This window comes from Canis lupus, chromosome 26 (genome assembly GCF_003254725.2).
Source record: "Canis lupus dingo isolate Sandy chromosome 26, ASM325472v2, whole genome shotgun sequence".
NCBI classification, from domain to species: domain Eukaryota; kingdom Metazoa; phylum Chordata; class Mammalia; order Carnivora; family Canidae; genus Canis; species Canis lupus.
In genome coordinates, this window is record NC_064268.1 from 33,355,299 (window position 1) to 33,371,786 (window position 16,488).

Consider the following 16,488-nt stretch of genomic DNA (forward strand, 5'->3'; position numbering starts at 1 on the left):
CGCCCTAGCCTGTCTCTGAACAGGTGGACCATATGAGTGGAAGATCACAGATAAATGAGTGCAGTCCACTTCTGACCCAGGCTAGTGCTGCATTTTACCTGGTGTATGTCTTCGTGGGGATGTTTCCTTATTCTAGCAGTTGAAGAAAGTAGGAGAAATCTATGCTTAAGATGTTGGCCCAAACAACTACGGAAGAGAGCAGAGCTCACTAGTCGATGTAAATGCTGAACTAATAACGAGGCATATCTCCTGAGTCCTTTGCTGTCAACAACTAAATGCCACATTTTCAAAGTTGGAGGAAAAAATCTTTAATCTAATTGTTACTGAAACCATAAAGAGAGACAGCACCCGAGCGGAATACAACGCTGAAATCCAATGCTGTTAGAATAATGCCTTCCATTTATTTTTTTAAGGACCTAAATTCTCCTTTTAAGAAAGAGCTTAAAATCCTATTTAGAGATCGTTCATAACCTTTATTATGATATCATTATAGGAATGACAAGATTGATTCTCTTTGTCCATGACTAGGCAATTGTTTCTCTTTTATCTTCCACTCAAAGATATAAACTAATAGAATTTATTGTAGCATCATATTTCTACTTGTAATTTCAAGGAATAGTAAGAATATATGTGGGCGCATAAATTCTCTTGGGGGCACCCAAAATAAACTTCAGTCTTAAAATGAGAGTGATGGAAATTGAAATACTTTTTTGGATTAGCCTAAATTACCACCATAAACAAATGCATAGTAAATCCTTTTACGTGTAGTCCAACAATGGTTTTTGTTGGGCTTTGTCACTAAGTGCATGTTTATAAGGGCAACCAAAAATATAATGTCTGCTTTACTTTAAATGACTGTGTATTAAAAATTACACCTCTTTATAAATGTGATTTTTAAATATAAAACAAACTTGTGGATGATGAAGAGGGAAAATATTCATTGATGATAATATATTAAGGCGCTATAGCTTTTATGTTGCCTTTTATGAGTTTCAAAAGCATTTGGACAGCTGAAGAAAAATATAGAGCTTTTTCATGGTTAGGGTCTTTGAATTTGCAAATATGTCTTTGGATTTGCAAATATCACCTAGTGAGAAGTAAAATCCTTCAAATCATCTTTTCCAGCCAAATACTGTCATATAATATTTATTTTTAGAAACTTAATCCTGAATAAGACTGGGAAACGTAGAAAATGTTGAGATGTAGAGAATATTATGCTTTATTTTCTCCTTCACTAAAAATAGTTCTTTTCTTATAACAACTGCGATTCCATTACTATCCAAATCATCAGGGAGGTTTCCTTTGCATCTGGGATTTTGAGACTCAATTGCAAGATTAGTTATTTGGTTTTTTTTTCCCTACATATTTAAATAATACTTCAAACTTTACATCTCATCAAATTGAATTTATATTGCTAAGCCAGCATGCAGAAAACTGTCAACCTGTCTACATAATTTAAAATTTCCAAAAGAAAATAATGTCACCGTGTAGTAAAAACGCAGTCGAATGCTAGACAAACTGTTACACTGTCAGGTGAGAGAGTCATCAGGTTTTCTCTTGTGTATTTGTCTTACTTCGAAATACCTGTGATGTGTCATCACAACTTAAGCCCCAATGTTGCATAATGGACAGACAAAGCGCTATTGAATGTGTTGAAACGTTGCCTTCTTTTAATTAAAAAAAATTGTTAAAAAATTGGTGTTTGTAATAGTGATTTGATATAAACCAAATCTTTGTTATAACCTCTGGACCTTTTAGGTGCACAATAAATAAATGGGCTGGCACAATGGGTTAGATACAGAATGCTGGGATTGCTCTGGGCACATGTTGGCTCCTCACTGTGATGCTCTTGCTCCCTGGCCCCATACCTCCTGAGCCTCCCCAAGCCCCCTGAGCCTCCCCAGCCCTCCCCTGAGCCTCCCAGCCCTCCCCTGAGCCTGCCAGCCCTCCTCCTGAGCCTCCCCTGCCCTCCCCCTGAGGCTCCCCAGCCTTCCTCTGAGCCTCCCCAGCCCTCCCCTGAGCCTCCCCAGACCTCCTCCTGAGCCTTCCCATGCCGCATGGAGCATCCCCAGCCCACTGGCCTGTGGTCCCAGCTCTCCCACTTTCTCCTCCTTCCCCTTCATACCTGTGTTGTGCCCTTGGCTTCGGGACTTCAGGGTCCCTCCCCACAACCAGTCTAGTCCAGGACTGTATGTCCCCTCAGTGGGTAGATGGTAGCCATGGACATACTAGTTCCAAAATCTGCCCACACCTACCTGTTGAAGTCTTTCTGTTTCCTTTTTGTTTTTGTTTTGATTCTTTTTGACTTTTTAAATCAGTCCTGCAACACAATTATTTTCTTTTTAAATTTCATAATTTAAAAACGGAAATATACGTAAGAAGAGATGATTTTTTCTAAGAAAGCACAATATCTTTTAGGACAGGGTTTACATTTAAAAAGATAGAAAAATGTCAGTTTAGAAGTCTTTCAGTCACATTTTCCCTGAGCCATCCCCATGTGTCCGTGTTCTCATATGTGCTGCTCAGACCATCACCTTTCTCTTCTTTGTGTTCTGTTGGACCTGCTGGAAGTCAGAGTTTCCTTTTAGACCCTCCTGCCAGGAAGTCTGACTTTGTAAATGCCCACGACTTTGTATCGATGGCTTGTTTCTTTAATCTTATTTGTATTATTTTTTTCTCAATCAGAAGTTGCAAAATACTGTGGTTGTTGTACCTCATGCATATATTTTGTTGGGCCCAGTTAATTCAGAGTTTAAGTCTTTAAAATCTATGGCCAACCTTAGAACCAAGATGCTTCTTTTTAACATTAGAGTATCTCCTACAAGACTGTGTTCCATTAGGACAAGACTTTGCTGGGGCTAAGCAGCAGCCACCACTTCATAGAAAATATATGCCTCTCAGCTGGGCCTCGAGAGCATCAGGCTGGCTCCACTCATTCACATTATTTGGGGGACCCCCTGTAGAGGTTTGGATTTGTACCCCCCTGAAAACAGGAGTCAATGAGACGACTCTTTCTTTTTCAATCTCTTTCAATTTCTCCATGAAAAAAATCACATTTAAAACTTAACATAGCATATCTCTAAAAATCAAAAAAAAGAGAGAAGAGAAAAGAAAAAAGAAAAGAAAAGAAAAGAAAAAAGAAAAGAAAAAAAAGAAAAGAAAAGAAAAGCCTCTGCTCCATAGAGGCAGAGAGGTTACGTTTATTGGCAAAAATCCATTTATTCGTGGTTCAATGCAGCGATTAAGGAAGAAAAGTGTAAGATGCAAGCACAACCAGAAAAGGCACTTTATTCTGTTGTGAGACAGGGAACGCTTTGTCAGGGATGGGTTAGGAGAAGGCGATCCCTAACTGGAAATGCAACTAATGAGTGGGATTCCAGCTAAAGCTTGAGGACTGGAACCCTGGATGTAGGAAAACTCTGCAGTGAATGACCGACCTTCACATTAGAGAAAATAAAAGTGATGCTCTGGTGGAGAGCAACAATGAATAAAGCTAGATATGCAGGGCAAATGCCGCATCACGGGCTGGTATGCTGTGTTAAGTTTTAATTTTAATCCAAAATGGAGAGACCTGGCCATCTCGCCCGCACCTACCGCTCAGTGGCCTTGTGCAAAGGGAGAAGGAACTCCCAGCCCTCTCCCTCCTCTGACAGGCAGGCTACCTCTGGCTCCAGCATCTCTTCCTAAGACTTCCAGCAGCATATCATTTCATTGATCTCTCTGAAATGCTCTTTGATTTTAAAATAAAGACGCTCACTCCTACAGTTTTTTTTTTTTTCCTCATACAGTTTAAATTCTAGCTTGTCAATAACTTAATGCATCAGGATTTTTTTTTATTTTATTATTTTTTTAAGGAGGAACAGTAGGTGCATTTTCTCCACAGGGGCTAAGATGCTAATGGTCATAAATTGGTCCAAATGGGCCTCACACCGAGTTAGGGCCTTCTATTTTTTACCCAAAGCTAAGGCCACAGTGATGGAAATTTCGGCCTTTACGGGAATGCCTATGTCAGCTTTGCAAGGATTCTTTTGAAACGCTTCTGTGATCCTCACCCACACTTTTATCTGCACTTGGTCTTGAAACCTACTTGAGGTTCCAGCAACCCAAGTGAGGGAGGAATGAGGTGAAAGTTACTGGAAAGGTCTACTGCTACCAGCTGAGGCGAGGGCCAGCTCTTGAAAGAAGCAGTCGGCAGTGTCCAACCGAAGTATCCTTGGAGGTATAGCACAGTAGGCTCCACCACTCCCAGTTTCCAAGAAGGTCCAACCCAATGGGTGGGCTTGCACTCATGGCTGTATCTTTCTGGTTGCTTATGGCTACTTGGCATATGACCTGTTAATTCTTCTAGTCTACTGTTACTTATTTTTTCTTTAGACACATGCCATTTCCCTAGTCTTGCTATCATTGCTCCCTTGGGTCGTTGCAGCCTCCTAACTGGTCTCCTTAGCTTGAGTTTTGCCCTCTGAACTAACACCCCTAATTCCTTCTCTATAACATACCCAAAGTGATCTTCCTCCCAACTCCTGTCCCCGCCCCCCCCCCCCCAAAAAAAAAGAGAGAGAGAGAGAGAGCGCTGTGGACCTGCTTTCTTCCTTTGTGTCACAAAAGGCTGGGCTTGTGCTGGAACACTTCTGGTGTGCTGTTGATGAAATGGGAGGTGACAGTTTTTATTTTATTTTATTTTCAGCTCACTCCAGTTGGCACCACGATATTCACCGGATTTTCGGGAGACAATGGAGCTACGGACATAGATGATGGCCCAAACGGACAGATAGAATATGTTATCCAATACAATCCAGATGATCCGGTATGTCAACACTACTTGCAACGTGACATTCCCACGAGGAATGAAAATAGTGATTACTTCAGCTGATACTTCCCGTGTTATTCAATGTTCAGCTCCTCAAGCCCCATTAGTAGTGGTCATTCAGCTGTTATGAATTATCTCAAAACTATAGTCTCTCAACCACTTGTGTTATATTTTTATTTATTTATTTATTTATTTATTTATTTATTTATTTATTTATTTAAATTATTTTTTTTTATTTACTTATTCATGAGCAACACACAGAAAGAGGCAGAGACACAGGTAGAGGGAGAGGCAGGCTCCCTGCAGGGACCTGATGTGAGACTCGATCCCAGGACCCCAGGATCACACCCTGAGTCAAAGGCAGATGCTCAACCACTGAACCACCCAAGCGCCTCTCCACAGTGTTCTGATATAAAAGTTCAGTACTTATTAAAATTCTCAAAATATTCAGGGAACAAAAAAAAAAAAAAAGGAAAAAAAGAAAATCCCACAGGCATAGCAGGGTCTAAGGAAGAGTTGGAGGTGTTTTGGTTGGCTTATTTGTCTGCCCCCCACCACATGTGTCTCCATATGCTTGTAGGCAGAGGCTGGGAGACACAGAGATGGGGAAGTAAGAGGGTGGGACAGGAGAGGGACCATAAGGAGGAAGAGTCGCACAGAAAATCTAGTGGAAAAGAGTAAAGAAGGAGCAGAAGACAAAAAGACAAGAGAAATACTTTTCCTTAAGAGCAGAAACAGACAGCCGACTGCGCCTTTCATTTCTGCACCAGTTGCCTTCTATACTATGTAGGTATGTAGGTTTTTTTAAAAGAATTAATTGCATGTGCACGCCGTGTTTCTAGCTTACATTTTGTGAAGGTCATTTCCTAATGTTTACTCTTCATGCTGTAAAAACTGAAATGCCCAGCAAGTATAGGACAGCCGGGCCATGAGTTTTGGGGAACTATTTATTGCATTGCATTAAAAACAATCCTATCCAAGGTTTAGGCGTCAAGACAAAAATGCATTCCTTAGGAACGATCTTCTAGAAGTTTGTGAAGTTGAAATTTCCTGTCACCTGTGCAATAGAATGTGTCCCCCTTTCAAAAATTTGTGGGCTTAGCATAAAACATCATATGTACCTTTTACGGCCTATCGATTGCATAAGCCAATCAGCCACATGCAGTGTCCAAATTACAGAAGAAGAAAAGTGTACTCTAGCAAGCTAGCACTTCTGTGGAATAAATAAAGACTTGCTCTGGGAATGTCCCTAATTGTGATGAAGCAAAAGAATAAGACAACATGAGAGCAACTAATTTAGGGTGTATCAGGAGAGAAAGCATTAACCCAGCCACGTCCTTACAGAGAGCACCCACCTTCAGCCATCACGGACATTTAACATAAAAACCTCGGTTACCTACTGATGTTTGTACCTGTCACTGTTCAAATGCTAGTAACTCTGCTTCTATGACAAGCACCATGCTATTCGTCTGCTACTTTCTTAATTTCAAAAGAAAATTGTGTAGACGACAAACATATTTAATCTGAAAATGTGGCCTCCTCTGGCTTTTGCAGCCACAATTACGGTTTCTTTCAAATTAGTCCCACCGTGGATGGAATGATAACAGCAGAGATGGGTTGGTTCTACTTAAAAATCTCAGGATGTTTTGTTCATTTTGTGTGTTTGTTTTCCAACTGATGCAACATTATTCATTAGCAGAAATCCCAGATTAACCAACTCGAGTTTCATTCCACCCACAGATATTTTGTTTGGCCACAAATTCGAGAATGTATTTTATTTATTTATTTATTTATTTATTTATTTATTTATTTATTTACTTATTTATTTATTTATTTATGTATTTATTTATTTGAGAGAGAGAGAGAGAGAGAGCATGAGCAGAAGGGGCAGAGAGAGAGAGGGAGCATCTCAAGCAGACTCCCCACCGACTGTGGAGCCCCACGTGCACCGCTATCCCACGACCCTGAGATCATGACCTGAGCCAAAATCAAGAGTCAGAAGCTTAACCAACTGAACCACCCAGATGCCTTCAGCCATCAATTAATTTAAATCATTTTTGAGACAATATCTAAAAATTAGGAAATTTCACATGCAGACCTAGATTTCCCTTCTCTCCTAAGAAATAAAAATATGACAACTTGGGTCCCAATTTCCAAATAAACCTGTCCAGTGTTTTTGTTTTTGTTTTGTTTTCCCAGTGAATATAATCCTCAGGTCTAAATGCTCCACATTTGTAGAGATTCCATATCTTTGCTGGTATTTTCCATGGTCTCACTTGCAGTGAGCATATTATTCACATCCTTGAGCACACACATAGTTAAAATAGCTGATTTAAAAATCCTTATCTGCTTATCCTAACATTGGTCTTCCCTGATCTTTCCATCTGAAAAGAGATCTCACTGATGGGTCAAGTTGTTTTGAACTCCCTCCTGGACACTGGGAATGCTCTGTTGCATAGAGACTTCCTTCTCTTATATTCCTCTGAGAAGATTTGTCCATACGTTTGTTTTTAATTTACCAGAGAACACTGTTGGACTTGAATTAGAAGCTCTTGGGTGCAGCTCGCATCTCAATTCTGTGTAGATTGAACAGGTGCACCTGTTCTAGTCGGCCTCATGCAGGTGTGGTCTAGAGGTCACACACACCTTGGACACAGTTTATACGTGGCATTTGTGTTCTTCCTTCCTGAGGTCTCTTTCTAGTTCACCACCCCCCTTCCATCAGCATTGGTTGTCCCAAAATCTATGCTCTGATTCTTCTTCAAGCCAGATAGACTTTCTTTTAAAAAAAATTATTTATTTATTCATGAGAGATACAAAGAGAGAGAGAGAAAGGCAGAGACACACGCAGAGGGAGAAGCAGGCTCCATGCAGGGAGCCCAATGTGGGACTCGATCCCGAGACCCCAAGATCATGCCCCGAGCCGAAGGCAGGCACCAAACCACTGAGACACCCACGGATCCCCACAGATAGACTTTCTATCAGAATTTTAACTGCCCCTCCGGGCACTAAGTACAGTAAAACAACAAACTCACTCACGTTGTCTCTTCTATCAAGTGTGTGATATTTCCCAGAATATGTCTACTTTGGTTATCTCTCTAGGGATGTCTAGTATTCTTTTATTTTTTTTTTAATTTTGTCCAGAGTTTATAGGTGTTATTTGTGGAAAGGCCAAGTTAGGTAGGAGATAATCAACCACATAAAAGATCAATTAATTCCCAATATGTTTCTTTCTTTGATGTATCTTTAGAAGACTAGCACGCATACTCATTTATGCTTCTGAGCCATTCTACTTTTCCTGAATATGGGGCATCGGCGACAATGATATAATTATTTCAAAGTTTTAACAGCAACAGAACAGCATACATTCATGTGATCGATGGCTGTGGATCTGCAGTGCTGAGCTATCTGCTTGTTTGCCCCTGGCGCTGGTTTATAACCAGAAACACTGAAATTTCAAATCTATGTCAGGAAGGGAGAGTTTGGAGAAACTATTGAAACGTTGTCTATTCATCTGTGTATTTTTTTTAAAAAGAGGGTAACCTTCTAATAAGAACATATGTGAGTATACCCTCATGTCTGTGGAGTATACCCTCATGTCTGTGTGTTCCTATATATCAGAGAAATAAAAATATAACATCCCCTGAAATTATTATGGTTGAAGACTCACAGACATAGTAGATATCGATTACCATTACTATACACCACCACTGATCCTTGAGATAAGTTTCAGGGGTCAGCATGATATGTTAGGTATCTATTACAGTATAACAAGCCATCACGAATTTAGTGTCTTAAAACAGTGCACACTGATTTTTGCAGCTTCTGTGACTTAAGAGTCTAGACTCAGCTTGGCAGAGCTCGCTGCTTAGGCTCTCACAAGGTTGCAATCGATATGTAGACAGATTAGTTCTCTTATGGAGGCTCAACTGAGGAAGAACTTCCTTCCAAGTAAACTCAGACTGCTGTCAGAATTCACTTCTTTATGATTTTAAGACCAGGAGGTCTTAGCTTCTAGCTGACCATTGGCTAGAAGCTGCTCCCAATTTTGAATGTTGTATAAACAGATCTGCTTTGAAAGTTTTTTTTTTTTTTTTTTTTTTTTTTTAACAAACTTACACAAAATAGAGGGGATGAAGTTTCTATTCTGGTCTTTTTTTTTTAAGATTTTATTTTGTTTATTCATATGAGACCCACAGAGGCAAAGATATAGGCAGAGGGATAAGCTCCCCTGTGGGGAGCCCAATGCGGGACTCGATCCCAGGATCCCGACATCACAACCTGAGCTGAAGGCAGATGCTCAACTACTGAGCCACTGAGGCTTCCCTATTCTGGTCTTAATGCAGAGTAAATTGAAGATAGTCACTTGTATTATTAGCATCTTTGTTACCCTACTGGTATTTTCTTTATAATACGGATGGACATTTGTACTAGATGTGACATTAAGAAGAAACACACATTTTTACTATTTGAAATCATAAAATTTTAATTACCAATGTTGCAAACTCATCACTAAAACAAAGCACTTTCATTTAACCCATGAGCAGAATCAGAATAGTTAAAATTGAGCTTTCTTTTCTTTTTTTCCCCTTTTCTTTTCTTTTGCCATCATTTTCATTGAATTTTATCTAAAATAAACCCAGAATGAGTTTAGGGATGAATAGATGCTGAACTGATTGGCCAGATTTAAAGCAAAAGCATTTATTTTTCTGGCTTCCAAAATAGTCTGGTTCTTCCTGTCTTTGGAGATATGCCAGGAATGCACTTTTTTTCCTTTTTTTTTTTTTTTTTTTTTTTTTTTTTTTTTTTAATTGGAAGAATGACCTGCTCTGGGTAATGAAGTATGAGCTCACTGAACAAAGTACAATTCACCATTCCCCTTCATCCCCTTCCTCAATCTTCCTTCCCTGACACCAATGTTGAAAATGGATATTATATAGAAATCACAAATTGCCATGTTTGAACTCTTTGGTGCAAACAAATGGTGGTAGCAGAGAGGGTTTCCAAATACCTGAACTTTGATTTAGAAGTATCCCAGGGCTATTGAGAGGTAACCCTAAAATCACATGAGATATTGTCACAGTTGGTTATTATCAGATGACTCTGGTGGAACCCACTGAACAACATGGAAAGTTTTTTTTTTTTTTTATTTTTTATTTATTTATTTTTTTTTATGAGCATATTGGGGCGCTTGGATAATTCAGTCGGTTAAGCGTCCAAATCTTGGTTTCAGCTCAGGTCATGATCTCAGGGTCCTGGGATGAAGTGCCCATTGGCTCTGTGCTCAGCAGAAAGTCTGCTGGAGATTCCCTGCCTCTGCCCCTTCCCCCATTCTCTCTCTCAAATAAATAAATCTTTAAAAAAAGAAATGAGAGGGATCCCTGGGTGGCGCAGCGGTTTGGTGCCTGCCTTTGGCCCAGGGCGCGATCCTGGAGACCCGGGATCGAATCCCATGTCGGGCTCCCAGTGTATGGAGCCTGCTTCTCCCTCTGCCTATGTCTCTGCCTCTCTCTCTCTCTCTGTGACTATCATAAATAAATAAAAATTAAAAAAAAAAGAAAAAGAAATGAGAGTCTTAAATCTGAAGCCCACAGGCAGTATTCCGTTTTCAGATGGTAAGCATGCTCTCTGTGACTTTCAAAGGGACTAAAGCTGCAACACCGCATCCTCTAATTCATATTGTATTCGAAGGAATTGACTCTCCCTTTCCCTGTTTTCAGACATCCAATGACACCTTCGAAATTCCCCTCATGTTGACTGGAAATGTAGTGTTAAGGAAGAGGCTCAACTATGAAGACAAGACTCGGTACTTTGTCATCATCCAAGCTAATGTGAGTATTCAATTTTCCTAGCTTCCCTCTTGGGAACTTATGAAGTAAGCCCTCACCCACACTATAGAAGTGCTCTGAGAGTGGTTGGTGTGATGGCCTCCACTGGGTGGGGAGAGGTGGGTGGGGGCTGCCCACAGCAGAATTTAGATATTATATTCTTCTAGATGGGGAAGGGGATGGAATGGGGCAGGGGGATTGTTTCTACACACTGTTTGCTTCATTCAGAATCATACCCACTCTTCAATAATTTGCCTTCGGCTCACACCAAAGTGTTTCTCAAAGTGGGATGCCTGTAACATCAGCAGGAGAATCACTTTGGGAATATATTAAACCCGCAGATTCCCGGACCCAGCCTCAGATCCTCTGAATAAACATTTCAAAGGGTACAAATGGAGTACCTGCATTTTTATTAACTGCCCAAGAGATTACAGAGTACACTAAAGGAAGAGAAAAACTGTCCAGTTGGCAACCTTTTCCCCCATGGCTGTGATCTCTTGAATAGTTGCTCACTAGGCATCAGCTACTGTGACCGTAACCTGGTTGTGTGCACAGCAGGAAAATCAGTTGCTTACATAAGGCAGACTTTTATTACTTTTTAAATAAAATCCTTAGATTTATGCAGATCAAGGATTGGTTTGACTACTCAAGTACCTCACCAAGGACTCTGGTTACTTGTCTCCTTAGGCACTGTGCCCGTTTCCTGAAATTTGGTTATTTTTCCAATGTCTTATTTGTCAGATGCTAGTCAATACTACAGCCGTAGCATCACAACTGCATTTCAAGGCTGAGTGTAAGCAGGTGGAAAGGAAGCAAAACTAGGACTCTTCTCATGTTAGTCTATTCCTCCTTTGTCTGCAAGGAAACTCTTTCCAAGTCCTCTCTCACCCAACTTCAATTCAGCGTCTTGGTGTCCAGCAGATATAAAAAAAGTAACATCTACCGGGGAGAGCATCTCAGAGCTCCTCAAAACCCTGAAATCTTCTTTAAAATATTATTTCTGGGCGGGGGGTGAGGGTGACTGGGTGGTGGGCACTGAGGGGGGCACTTGACGGGATGAGCACTGGGTGTTATTCTGTATGTTGGCAAATTGAACACCAATAAAAAATAAATTTATTATTAAAAAAATAAAATATCCAAAAAAATAAAAATGAAATAATATAAAATATTATTTCCATGAAAATGAAAATGAGAAGAAAGAATACAGTTTCCCTTGCCTGACTTAGAATCTCTCATAAAATGTAAGGAAAAGTACGACTGTTGTGGAATATATTTGAAAACTAGTTTTTATGATGCTTTTTTAAATGAGGTATTTAAAAAAAAAGAAGGAATGCAAGCTAAAACATCTGAGTTGCTATTCCATTTAAATTATTTATAAAGACATCTGGAACAATTTGTATGCAATTTGCTAGACTGCCCATAACTGACGGAGGGAGTGTTAAATTTTTAGCATTTCAGGGATAAAATTAAAATTATGAAATAGAAGCCTATGCATGAATCATCGAAAGGAAGGAATGGAATTGGCAAGAAATTAAAGAAAAGGTTAATTTATCTATAACAATTTTTATAAATTTGAATCATACAGTATACAATGTGAATGTTAAATACAGGAGATTATAAGCTTTTTTGTGTTTTTAAAAACTTTCAGAGATATATTCTTCTAGTGGTTTTAGAATATACCAAAATTAGGATGAATTATAATTTATTCAACTATACTTTCCATTTTTTGTTTTGTTTTGTTTTGATTTTTTTTGGCATAGGATGATATCTACCCTCATGACCCTCCGAAGAGGCAGTGGGTGCAATTTTGTGGCAAAAGCATTCATTCTAGAACGACATTGTCTGGATTTAAATGTCAGTGCTGCCATTGACTAGCTGTGTGACCTTGGGCATATGCTGTACATCAGTTTCCTACCTAGTAAAATGAGGATATTAATAAAACATCCCACACAGAGTTCTTGTGAAGATTAGCCAACTAGCAACCACAAATACACTTAAGACGAATGCTTGAAATATATTCTCGTATCATTACAGTATTCTTTAAGGTCCTTATGTACTGGCACTTTATTGTCTAAAAATGGATGGTTTAGGGGCATCTGGGTGGATCAGTCCATTTAGCCTTGGACTCTTGATTTGGTCTCAGGTTGTGATCTCAGGGTCCTGGGATCGAGCCCCATGTCAGGCTCTGAGCCCAGGGGAGGCTCATTGAGATTCTCTCCCTTCCTTGGCCTCCCCCTCCCTTCATACTCTCCATCTCTCAAATAAATAAATGGATAAAATCTTTTTTAAAAATTGATAATTTAAAAATGGAATTACTATGAGAAAAATTATGCATGGCTATGCATGTATAGGCATAGATTTTTAATTTTAGTAAATTGCCCCATATCATTTTCAAAAGTATGACAACACATCACGCTCCCACAAATGGTGAAGAATCACTTGTTGCCTCTACATCGTAGACACATAATTTACTTAAAACAGTGTGTTGTTGGAACTGAAAAGCTGGCTCATATTTGCTTGAAGACCGATTATGAGTCTGTTCCCAGCTCCGAATTCAGTGACCTCATCTTTGTGACCTAGTGGTGTAGTACCTAGAGTTTGGAAAGTGACAAATGCTACAAACCAGGGCTGCTTCTCTCAGAGAGATGGTTCAGAGATGGACAAAGATCGGTGGGCTTTCCTTCTGTTGAAATTTCCAATATAAGTCTGTACCACAAATTCCAATTTTGACATATTACCCTAAATCACAAGGAATCAACCTCATCTATTTATTCATAGATATTATTCAAAACCAGCTCTCCTTTGTATTAGTGTTATCCTGAGGGAAATACTAAGATTCTTAGATCCTCAAGAGTCCTTGATTAATTGTCAGAAAGAAGAAATTTACATTTAATTTAGAATCATAGCCAGAGTAATTTCTAGGTTGCCTTATCAATAACAGGGCAAATTTTAATATTTTCTGAAATATCAAAAATATACATAAGGGACACTAGTTGTCTTTTGTAACAAGATATTATAATTCCTAAAAATATTATTTATTTCTTATCTGTCTTTTCTCATCATGCTATGAATATTCAAAACCTTATGTAAACATTCTAATTATATGGGCTTGGATATAATAAAATCACTTTGTGTACTTTTAGAGATCAATTTATGTAAACAACTTTTCAAACCTAGCCCTCACTCTGACCTTCCCTCACATCTACTTCCTACAGATTGTGGAGGAAGCGCTAAGTTGTACACCTCCTGTTTTTAGTTCTGCCGATTTCTTGGGCGTGTTCTGGGGAATAGGAGTGAAATAGGAAGATGGTCCTTGACGCCTAACAAATATAAACTGTTCAGTCATGAAGACATATAAGCATGTGAAGATGCAAAAAAAAAAAAAAAGAAAAGAAAAAAGAAAATTAAAAAAAAAAGCATGTGAAGATGCAAACTATTATGCTATTCTTTTTTGTTTTTTCCTATTATGCTATTCTATCTGCTAGTATGTGTGTAACAATTAAGGAAAATTAGGTAAATGCCTCAAACAACAACAACAACAACAACAAACATTTTCAAGAAAAAAAAATTCTAAAATTATTTAGGTCTACACAGGCTTGTTGCTTTTTTTTTCTCTTTTGAATAAAGGAATCTAACAGAATCAAATTCCTCCAGGATAAGTTCTAAATTTCTAGTCAGTGAAAGTCCATCTATCATCGGTGAACGGAAGCAAAACGAAGACCTCTGTGGTCTTAGGTACCTGAGTTAGGGTCAGAAAACTCAGGGCAACTCTAATTATGTTGCAATTTTTTTTTCTTTCTCTCCTGCAAATACCTGATAAGGTAATGAAAGAGTCTTTAATGTATGTATCTATGAGTCAGTCTGGTAGGTGCTTCTAGCCTTTTTTTTATTTTTATTTTTTTTAAGCTACAAACCACTTGAATAGTGAATACATAAATGTAGGAAGTCTCTGTTCTGAGGCTCCTATGGCTCAACAGGAAATCAGAATCCGCATGCTTGTTCTATACTCACTTTAAAACCGAGATGCATACAATTTCATAATATTTGGTAGAGTCCACACCATTCCTGGCCCCACTCGGACAACCAATATTTAACTTAAATACACTTCTAAATAGGGAACAGATCCTGAATGTGTTAGAAATCAGCATTCATCTCGTTCGATCAAGGAATAGTGGGCAATTAAACTATTTTACAGCAAGAAAGGCTTCGGTTAGGATAAAGGGATCGAAGCCCTTATCATCTGGCAGTGATGTTTCCATGCCTTCACGTGATCGTGATTTAAATATTTGCAGTTTTATAAAAATGTGTTTTGTAAACAAGTGCGGGTTACGACAATGAATGAATGATCTCTGAGCCAGGGATGAAAGAAAGTAAATATCCTTAAAGTTCCACGTGCTTAAAAAGAAATTAGTTCTTCCTTGCCATGTATTGATAGAAATTTCTACTTATTTAAATAATTAAATATTAAATAATTCATTCAAAGATAGTGGGTGTCTCTGGTCTGCCAGCCATCATGTTACAGTACGACTCCCAAGGGTTGGATATTGTGTTCCCATCATCTGGGGCCAGAGGATTGGAGGCTTTGAATAAAGATGCTAAGGATCCAGGGACCGAGTCACCTGTTAAACACTGGAAGAAAGTTCCAGCTAGATCAAATCCCACAGGTGGCTGAATATTTCTTATGGCTTCCTTGATTCCATGTGGAAGATAATATGTATGCTTTTAAATTCCTGCATTTTGGCTTTTTATGCTGGAGGATTCTTTGTACCACCTGCAGTTCCTTGCGCAGCTCGCTCGCAATCGTTAAATAGTGACTTATTTTTACAGGATCTAATTAAAGGCTTCACATAAGTTAATGTTTAATGTTAGCAAATGTGTAAATGACATGTGAAATAATAATGCACATAGAGAAAATACAAATTAAACAGTGACACTTGAATAACTTTTAAAAGAGATCTATTCTTCTTGCCAGCTATACCCCTAGTTTCTAAATCAATGAAATACTGTCTTATTTTTAAATACTTTTAACACTTAAATGATCTTAATTCCATAAAGGAAATAAGAGAAATGAAGAATGAACATGGGAGGAAGGAAGGAAGGGAGGAAGGAAGGAAGGAAGGAAGGAAGGAAGGAAGGAAGGTAGGAAGGAAGGAAGGAAGGAATGAATGGGGGGGTGTTAGTTTCTAATATGTCTTGGATTCTCACATAGCAATGAATGGAAATACAGACTTTGGGAAATCACATAAAATATTCATGCAGATAATTATGTTTAATTTATACTGCTCCCAATTTAGAATATTATTTCTTTTATCTAGAACAGTCTTGAGCAGTGGCCTTTTACTAGAAAAAGCGGAAGGTTCTTTTCATTTCGGTTATCTGAATTGCCGGGGGCTATGTTTTAAGATGAATTTTTAAGATCAAATCTGGTTCTAAACTGGGAGAAGAACTAAGGACTTCCATGGGCTGGCAATGTGCCATGTGCAGGAGACCTACTTTCATCTCCCTCCTCAAGTTATATCATACATACTAACGACAGATCGTGGGGAATCTCCACAGGTGTAGAGAGACTGTTGGTATTTTCCAGCACTATCTGTCTGTTTATAGAAAAGTGAAGAGGAGCAGGATGTGTCACCCCAAGATATGCCTCCCTGGCATAAGAATTAGGTTGGGCTGATTATGTTTTCACAACAGCAGACAACAGAGAAGCTCTGAAAACTAGGTACTTCCCTGTTGGAAGAGGGGTTTGCACTTGCACAGAAGTCTCCACCTGCAAGGGCATCCGAAGGGCATGACTAAATCTGGAGAAGTTCCCACAGGCATCTGCAGGACCACCACTCCTGCATTTCCTGT

At 39.0% G+C, this 16,488-nt stretch overlaps 1 protein-coding gene across 1 annotated transcript in view; it reads left to right on the forward strand.

The window, feature by feature from the left end:
• The window catches only part of PCDH15 (protocadherin related 15), a 906,505-nt gene that overhangs the window by 438,482 nt on the left and 451,535 nt on the right, over nt 1–16,488 (forward strand). Inside the window, 2 exon segments of the mRNA XM_035706656.2 lie at nt 4,688–4,807; nt 10,531–10,641. Of these exon segments, the coding sequence (XP_035562549.1) occupies nt 4,688–4,807; nt 10,531–10,641 (231 nt within the window).